Raw genomic sequence first — 9,932 nt, forward strand, 5'->3', positions numbered from 1 at the left:
CTCTCATGCCACTACTCTACTACTACATATTATGTGGTAGTAGAGTAGTGGCCTGAGGGCACACACTTAATGAGTTGTGAAATCTGTTGTGCAATGTATTGTAATGTTTTTTAAATTGTATAACTGCCTTAATTTTGCTGGACCCCAGGAAAAGTAGCTGCAGCCTTAATAAATAATAAATACAAATACACACCTTTAATAACAGATCACACAAATACCCCCCCCCCCCCCCCCCAACAGGTCTTGACAATTACTTACAGTACTTATCAGCAAAGTAGTGATATTCCCTGCTTCCAAATGAAAGAATAGTTTTACACCCTTACGAAAACAAAGTTCATTGGCCCTACAGGGTTTTCTTATGTCTGTTAAGCCTGTTATATATACACTGTACATGCCCAGGTGGCACTGGAGGGACAAGCAGAACTACTGTGGTTTATCAACTGAAACTCACCCACTGTTCAAGTCCACTGACTACACAAACCACCCACATACACATATTGAGGCGTGGGAAGTTGATGTATTTAACATTCTCAGCACTCAACCACTTCCTTTATTAGAATGCTAAGATATGTACCGGTAACAAAGTGGCACTAAAATTATTGACATGCACAACTACAATATTGGTACCAAGGTTATTCTATTAAATGAAAACTGAAACTAAAATAAACACTAAAATTGAATAACTATTTAGTAAACTGAAATTAAAATTTAAATGAAAAACATGTACTGAAAGTACTATATTTGACTGCAAAATGAACTGAAATAAAATAAAAAACATCATAAATTATGTTTATTTTTATTTTTTTTCTACCTGGCTAAAATCAAATGGGATTTTCAAGCTTTTTTTCTAATGGGGTTTTTTAGTTTGTAAATATGGTGGGTAAATGCTGCAAGTTAGATGCAAATGTTTCAAATAGGCCTAGTTTGTGCATCATCATCACCAGCTATCACTAGCTAATGGAAGAAATCCGAGGGCGAGCACGGAGCTTGACTGGGGCAAGCTAGAGCAGCTTGTGAAGTTGCTGGAGCTGTTTACAATCTACATCGACCAACTTCAAACTGAATCCTCTGGCAGCCAACTTCGATCCAACCAGTGCAGCAGCTTGCTTGATGGACCCAAGCGTGTCTCTGGCACTTCGCTCAACAGAGATGGAGCCACTGACGAGGGAAGCAGAGTACTTCAGCATATCAGAGAGTACAGCCGTGGAGTAGCAGGACGCCCAAAGGTGCCAGCACTTTGAATCCAGCAAGCACCTCGACCACAGTTCTTCAGAAAAATAGCTTTTCTACATCAAAGATCGTGTCTTAGGGGGAGGGTCAACCTGGCAGGGAATTAAATGCCCCGTGTGAGCTGCGGAAATACCTGGAAGAGGTAAAGGGGGCATGTTTACAGAGTCAAGTCTCCAGTTTTGTCAGGCAAGGATGGCTGTTTATCCAAAGCTGTGCCCTGTGGTGCTGGATCTGGTTTCTGCCCCTGCATCCCAAGCGTTTGTGGAGAGAATATTCAGCCTGTCATCATGCTTGAGAAACCGAACGACCACCTCTCTGGAACGGAGAGTCTACTTGAAGATAAACCAGAAAATCGTGTTTGGTTAAACACACAAACATGCACGCACGCACGCACACACTGATAGAAAAACACCCAATTAGATCATGGCACATTTGACATGTTATGTTTAAAGTGCATTTGGAAAGTATTCAGAGCCCTTGAATTTTACCACATTTTGTTGCGTTACAGCCTTATTCTAAAATTGATAAAAAAATATATATACATATATACAGTTGAAGTCAGAAGTTTACATACACTTTAGGCAAATACATTTAAACTCAGTTTTTCACAATTCCTGACGTTTAATCTGAGTAAAAATTCCCTGTCTTACGTCAGTCAGGATCACCACTTTATTTTAAGAATGTGAAATGTCAGAATAATAGTAGAGAGAATAATTTATTTAAACTTTTATTTCTTCCATCACATTCCCAGTGGGTCAGAAGTTTACATACACTCAATTAGTATTTGGTAGCATTGCCTTTAAATTGTTTAACTTGGGTCAAATGTTTCGGGTAGCCTTCCACAAGCTTCCCACAATAAGAGCTGGTGTAACTGTGTCAGGATTGTAGACCTCCTTGCTCGCACACGCTTTTTCAGTTCTGCCCACACATTTTCTATGGGACTGAGGTCAGGGCTTTGTGATGGCCACTCCAATACCTTGACTTTGTTATCCTTAAACCATTTTGCCACAACTTTGGAAGTATGCTTGGGGTCATTGTCCATTTGGAAGACGCATTTGCGACCAAGCTTTAACTTCCTGACTGATGTCTTGAGATGTTGCTTCAACATATCCATATAATTTTCCTTCCTCAGGATGCCATCTATTTTGTGAAGTGCACCAGGCCCTCCTGCAGCAAAGCCCCCCCACAACATGATGCTGCCACCCCCGTGCTTCACGGTTGGGATGGTGTTCTTTGGCTTGCAAGCCTCCCCTTTTTTCCTCCAAAGATTACGTTGGTCATTATGGCCAAACAGTTCTATTGTTGTGTCATCAGATCAGAGGACATTTCTCCAAAAAGTATGGTCTTTGTCCCCATGTGCAGTTGAAAACCAAAGTCTGTCTTTTTTATGACGGTTTTTGGAGTAGTGGCTTCTTCTTTGCTGAGCGGGCTTGTCGATATAGGACTCGTTTTACTGTGGATATAGATACTTTTGTACCTGTTTCCTCCAGAATCTTCACAAGGTCCTTTGTTGTTGTTCTGGGATTGGTCTGAACTTTTCGCACCAAAGTACGTTCATCTCTAGGAGACAGAACGCATCTCCTTCCTGAGCGGGATGATGGCTGCGTGGTCCCATGGTGTTAATACTTTCGTAATTTTTTGGGGGGGGTCTTGGCTGATTTCTTTTGATTTTCCCATGATGTCAAGGAAAGAGGCACTGAGTTTGAAGGTAGGCCTTGAAATACATCCACAGGTACACCTCCAATTGGCTCAAATGATGTAATTTAGCCTATCAGAAGCTTCTAAATCCATGACCTAATTTTCTGGAATTTTCCAAGCTGTTTAAAGGCACAGTCAACTTATTGTATGTAAACTTCTGACCCACTGGAATTGTGATATAGTGAATTATAAGTGAAATAATCTGTCTGTAATCAATTGTTGGAAAACTTACTTGTGTCATGCACAAAGTAGATGTCTGAACCGACTTGTCAAAACTCTAGTTTGTTAACAAGAAATTTGTTTAGTGGCTGAAAAACAAGTTTTAATGACTCCAACATAAGTGTATGTAAACTTCTGACTTCAACTGTATATATATGTATATTCTCTCATCAATCTACATACAATACCCCCTAAACAGGTTTTTAGAATTTTTGCAAATTGAAAAAACTGAAATATCAAATTTACATACGTATTCAGACCCTTAAAGTAGTACTTTGTTGAAGCACCTTTGGCAGCAATTACAGCCTTGTGTCTTATTGGGTATCACGCTACAGGCGTGGCACATCTGTTTTTGGGGAGTTTCTCAGGTTTTCATCAAGGATCTCTCTGTACTTTGCTTCGTTCATCTCTTCCTTGATCCTGACAAGTCTCCCAGTACCTGCCGCTGAAAAATATCCCCACAGCATGATGCTGCAACCACCATGCTCCACCATAGGGATGGTGCCATGTTTACTCCAAATGTGGCACTTGGTATTCACACCAAAGACTTCAATCTTGGTTTCAACAGACCAGAGAATCTTGTTGCTCATGGTCTGAGAGCCCTTTAGGTGCCTTTTGTCAAACTCCAAGCAGGCTGTCATGTGCCTTTTACTGAGGAGAGGGTTCTGTCTGGCCACTCTACCATAAAGGCCTGATTGGTGGAGTGCTGCAGAAATGCGTGTCCTTCTGGAAGGTTCTCCCATCTCCACAGAGGAACTCTAGATCTCTGTCAGAGTGACCATCAGGTTCTTGGTCACCTCCCTGACCAAAGCCCTTCTCCCTCGATGGCCCAGTTTGGCCAGCCGGTCAGCTCTAGAAAGAGTCTTGGTGGTTCCCAACTTCTTCCACTTAAGAATGATGGAGGCCACTTTCATGGGGACCTTCAAAGCTGCAGAAATGTTTTGGTGGCCTTCCCCAGATCTGTATATGAAACATGAAGAGTGGTGCCCAATGATGTGCTGTGTTGGATTTGCAACAAACATAACACTTTGTGTTCAGGAGAAAAGGTACATTTCTTTGCCACGTTTTTTGCAGTATTACTTTAGTGCCTTATTGCAAACAAGATGTTTTGGAATATTTGTATTCTGTACAGTCTTCTTTCTTTTCACTCTGTAATTTATGTTAGTATTGTGGAGTAACTACAATTGTTGTTGATCCATCTGCAGTTATCTCCAGTGTTGGGGAGTAACTTTTACATGTATTCCATTGCATGTAAGGGATTACAAAAAACGTTAACTGTAATTCGTTACATTACTAGCAGAAATATTGTAATCAGATTACAGATATTTTTGGAAAATCTAGAGGATTACTTCGAGGATTACTTTTAAATTCAGAAAGGATGTTTGCGCAAAAAAATCTTTGACACTTCTGTTTTCTCAATGACATTCAAATCAGCATTGACAAAAGGCGCAAGTTTGTGTTTGTTCCACCTGAGCGAGTTTGACCACAAGTCTGAGACCCCTATGATGACACAACAAATGTGTTTGATGGATCGCAGGGAAAGAGGAAGGAACAGACTTTTGTACACTATAGTTCAAGCTATAGTATGTCTTCCAATGGTGCGACTGCGGTCCGACTGCTGTCGGCATTCAAAGATTATCCAATTTGAATAAACGTTTGGAGGTAATGATGACAGCAGTGGTGTAGTCTACTGCGATACGGATATCACTTATTATTGATGTCTACATAGCGCATTGACGTGAATTACACTATTGCTCTCTCATTTAGCTATTTGCAGCTTATTGATTGGGGTTGTTGTGGATAGCTGTTCGCAAATCTAAATGTGTATTTGAACCCAATAATGGTTTAATTGAAAAAGTTTAAGCTGCCTTTCAATCGTTGTTTTTGAAACCATTGGACAGCCAGTAAAAAAATACGCCCTTGCAAGAGCTGCATAGTGCGGATTCAAGCCAATGGAATAAAAGTGGGGCTTTCCTTCTTAATGTGTTTGAGCCAATCAGTTGTGTTGTGACAAGGTAGGGGTGGTGTACAGAAGATAACCCTATTTGGTAAAAGACCAAGTCCATATTATGGCAAGAACAGCTCAAAAGTGCAAAGAGAATACGACAATCCATCATTACGTTAAGACATGAAGGTCAGTCAATGCGGAAAGTTTCAAGAACTTTGAAAGTTTCTTCAAGTGCAGTCGCAAAAACCATCAAGCACTGTGATGAAACTGTATCTCATGAGGACTGCCACAGGAAAGGAAGACCCAGAGTTGCCTCTGCTGCAGAGGATAAGTTCACTAGAGTTACCAGCCTCAGAAATTGCAGCCCAAATAAATGCTTCAGAGTTCAAGTAACAGACACATCTCAACATTAACTGTTCAGAGGAGACTGAGTGAAGGCCTTCATGGTCGAATTGCTGCAAAGAAACCAATACTAAAGGACACCAATAATAATAAGAGACTTGCTTGGGCCAAAAAAACATGAGCAATAGTCATTTGGTCTGATGAGTCCAAATTTGAGATTTTTGGTTCCATTTTTGGTGTCTTTGTGAGATGCGGAGTAGGTAAACGGATGATCTCTGCATGTTTTGTTCCCACCGTGAAGCATGGAGGAGGTGTGATGGTGCTTTGCTGGTGACACTGTCAGGGATTTAATTAGAATTCAGGGCACACTTAACCAACATGGTTCCCACAGCATTCTGCAGCGATACGCCATCCCATCTGGTTTGCACTTGTGGGACTGTCATTTGTTTTTCAACAGGACAAATGACCCAACACACCTCCAGGCTGTGTAAGGGCTATTTGAAGGAGAGTGATGGAGTGCTGCATCAGATGACCTGGCCTCCACAATCACCTGACCTCAACCCAATTGAGATGGTTTGGGATGAGTTGGACTGCAGAGTGAAGGAAAAGCAGCCAAAAAGTGCTTAGCATATGTGGGAACTCCTTCATAACTGTTGGTAAAGCATTCCAATATTCTGCCTTACAAAGCAAAAAGGCAGTAATTGCTCATAGCTTGGAACTGAGAAAAATTGCTTTTACTTTCCTTTGTTTCACAGTTACTTTAAGCAGTTACTGCTAACATGACCCCCATTTTCTCCAAAACACAATACGATAGAGGCAGGATACTTGTCCACATGATTACGCATGTATTTAATGTAGCAAAGAAGATATTAACTAATTTGACCAAATGAGCAGTTACCTCCTTTTTGCTTGGAAGGGCAGTATTGATGTCTTCACTATTATTCTACAATGTAGAAAATAGTAAAAAAATAAAGAAAAACCCTTGAATGAGTAGGTGTGTCCAAACCTTTGACTGGTGCTGTATATATATATATATATATACTGTACCACTTGGCAGTTGTTATGTATATATTGTTGTTTTATTACTTTTGCTTATTGTCTGAATAACTGTAAGATGTAAATATTGTGTCGTTCCTGGAAGCTGTTGCCGTAGTGATAACCAAAAGATTCCTGTGTGTATATATATTTGCATTTGTTCCTTATTCCTCATCTCTAAATGTGTGAATTGTACACTCTTAAAAAAAGGTCCTATATGGAACCTAAAAGGGTTCTTTGGCCTTCCCCATAGGAGAACCCTTTTGGGTTCCATGTAGGACCCTTTCCACAGAGGGTTCTACATGCAACCCAAAAGGGTTCTATGTTGAACCAAAAAGCATTCTCCCTGGAACAAAAAAGAGTTATCCTATGGGGACAGCCGAAGAAACCTTTTTGAACACTTGTGTATCATGTAAATTTGATGAAGCCAACAATGCAATCAACCAAATAGAGCTAGTGCATTCATTCTGTATATACCATATAGGTGTGACTTTCTCTCAGACTGTCGCTGTGTCAGTGACATCCATTCCGTCTGGACTGTGTTGAATGGGTGTTAGCGGCAGAGGCAGTCCCTCCTGCCCCAGTCCATGCTCCTGATCCTGGCTCTGCCCCTGCCTCTGTCTCAGGCCCTGGCAGCTGTGTGTGCCTGCATGGGCTCTACTCTCCTCCAGCATGGCACTAGTCCACAGCCCCTTGAAGACTCTGTTGAGCCCCACCTTAGAGAGCCACGGGCAACATAGAAGGTTCCGGAAGGCTGAGCGAAACTCTGGGCTGTGGCAGTAGATGATGGGGTTGAGGCCTGAGTTCAGGTAGCCCAGCCAGTTGAGCAGAATAAAAACTTCCCTGGAGGGGATATCTGGGTCAAACACCTTGATGATGTTAGACACAAAAAAGGGCAACCAGCACAGAGTAAAGGTCCCCATGATGATCCCCAGGGTCTTGATGGCTTTGTGTTCATTTAGGACAGTTACCCGAGTGTGCCTGCGGCCCTGGCTTCTCCTCTGTATGGAGTCAAAAATGAAGCTGCTCCCAGCCCTGCCGGTGTTCCCAGTCCTGTTCATGCTCCCAGCTCTGCCAGTGATGCTCCCAGCCCTGCCAGTGATACTACCAGTGGGACTCACATCCCTGCCAGTGATGCTCTCATCCCTGCCATTGGGACTCCCAGGGCTGACTAGGTGCCACTCTGATGGGGGGATGTCACACCAACTGAGGAAACGCAGCTTGTTTTCATTCATCAGCCTGACCTGCCGTGTGGCGATGAGGAAGACTCTGCTGTAGATGAAGATCATGATCAGCAGGGGGACGTAGAAGGACACAACAGAGGACACGATGGCGTAGGGCACGTTGGTAATGAAGTCACAGCAGTGTGGCTCCTCGTAGCACTGCGTGCTCCCGGTGTCATTATGAGCACGCCACGACTGGCTCATGATTGGGACGATAGAGACGAGGGCTGCCACACCCCACACCACACACACCATGAGCCACGCCTGACGTTTCCCCAGCAGAGACTGGTACCTGAGAGGCCGTGTGATGGCGATATAGCGGTCCACAGCGATGGTGCACAGCGTCTCAATGCTGGCTGTCACACAGAGGACATCCATGGATGTCCAGAGCTCACAGGCTGTGCCGCTAAGGAGCCAGTCCCCTGTCACCACTAGGGAGGCCCCCAGCGGCTGCACCAGGCAGCCCATGATAAGGTCAGCACAGGCCAGGGAGGTGACAAAGATGTTGGTGGTGGTCTGGAGGTGGAGGGTGCGGGCGATGGTGAGGATGACCAGTAGGTTGCCAGCAACCGTCATGAAGATAATGACCACCAGAACAGGCATCACAAATAGTTCAGCCGGAGGGTGGTACGATCCAGAACTGTGGTTGTTCATACTCTACACAGTCAGTCAGACGACCACTCAGAAAGCCCTGAAGGACACGAGAGGGACTCATTTAATCACATGTTAAGTGATTGCTCAGTTTCTAGTTAGCAAGTCAAACAGGTGAAATAAAATCATGCAGTCTGTTACTCAATTGCTTCTCTCTTACTCTCCTAATCCACTTTCAGTTCTTTCAGAGTATTACATTATATTCTTGAAGTGATATGATTTTGATGAGCAAAGTGCATAATATGCTTGCATCATAGCACTTTGACTGGGTGGAATCCAGATTTGATGGCTTGATCATCAAGACGAAGGAAAATAAGGAGAAGTTTGTCAAACTGCCGCAGCTCACAGCAGACAAGTTAGATCTGCCGCAAAATGTCTTCTCCACTGTTAGACCTTGTTCAGCTTTTTTCTTGACAAGGAGAACAGAGAGCAACAATAGCAAGACAAAAAGCAAGGTTTGGATAATCCAAAAGCGTCCTAAATAAATAATGCTTATAAGTAAACTTTTAACACATAAAAAAAAAAATCTTTTGAATTTATTAAACTAAATCATTTTAATATGTACACCGTATATCTGTTTTCTACTGACTCTATTATAGATGATTAATTATGATGAATTAACTATTATAAAATAAACTAATGAGCCAATAATAACAACAACTCTATCAGCAGAGAAAAGTGAATACGTCACAACAGCCATACCTGAGTGAAGGTGCTCCCAGAGAGTTTGTTTGTTGGTTTGATGTCACCTTGGTGGAGGACATTATAATAAAAAAACAGTCCCACTTCAAAACATTCAACAAGTTATGATCTCTGGTACGGAAGTTGCTCATGCAGAGCAGCCTTCTAGCTCATCTCTCTCCATGCAAGTGCTGCATGCAGTGTGACCTAAATGTATCTTGCAGAGCCAACTTTGTGGTTTTGTCTATTGCAAAAGGGCTTCTCTTATTTTTGCTTTCTGTATGACAGAAGAAACAACATCTAAGTCTTCACCAGTTTTCACATGGTATAAGCTATGCTATAGGTTGACAGTCTTCAGAAACTTCAGATAGCATACTGATGATTCTTCCCATTTTCTTCTGCCTTGGCTTTTGGAGACTTTGACTTCTGTTCCATGGATCTTTTATATGCCTGACTTTTGTTACTGATCTCCAGTCCACCAGTGTGCGGTTCAGGTTCAGGCTGTGGATAAACTTTCCTCACAGACCATATCAAATCAAATGTATTTATAAAGCCGTTTTAACATCAGCAGATGTCACAAAGTGCTTATACAGAAACCCAGCCTAAAACCCCAAATGCAGATGTAGAAGCATGGTGGATAGGAAAAACTCCCTAGAAAGGCAAGAACCTAGGAAGAAACCTAGAGAGGAACCAGGCTCTGAGGGGTGGCCAGTGCTCTTCTGGCTATGCCAGGGGGGATAAGAGTACATGGCCATTAAGACCAGATCATAGCCTCCAGCAGGGGGAGAAGTCAGGGTGTGAAGGTTCACACAGGGAGGAGGACCAGAACCCAGGCACACCATTTTTACTGACCTTTCAACCCTTATCTTAAGAGTTCAGACTTTCTCCCCTCAGACCTCACGGTC

At 42.7% G+C, this 9,932-nt stretch overlaps 1 protein-coding gene across 1 annotated transcript; it reads right to left on the reverse strand.

Moving 5' to 3' along the window:
- Positions 1-6,565: 6,565 nt before the first annotated feature.
- Positions 6,566-8,370, reverse strand: LOC129868673 (beta-1 adrenergic receptor-like). The gene has a single exon (XM_055942853.1). The coding sequence runs from the start codon at positions 8,347-8,349 to the stop codon at positions 6,970-6,972; it is 1,380 nt and encodes a 459-aa protein (XP_055798828.1). The 5' UTR covers positions 8,350-8,370; the 3' UTR covers positions 6,566-6,969.
- Between the last annotated feature and the right edge of the window lie 1,562 nt (positions 8,371-9,932).

This window comes from Salvelinus fontinalis, chromosome 2 (assembly GCF_029448725.1).
Source record: "Salvelinus fontinalis isolate EN_2023a chromosome 2, ASM2944872v1, whole genome shotgun sequence".
Classification (NCBI taxonomy): Eukaryota; Metazoa; Chordata; class Actinopteri; order Salmoniformes; family Salmonidae; genus Salvelinus; species Salvelinus fontinalis.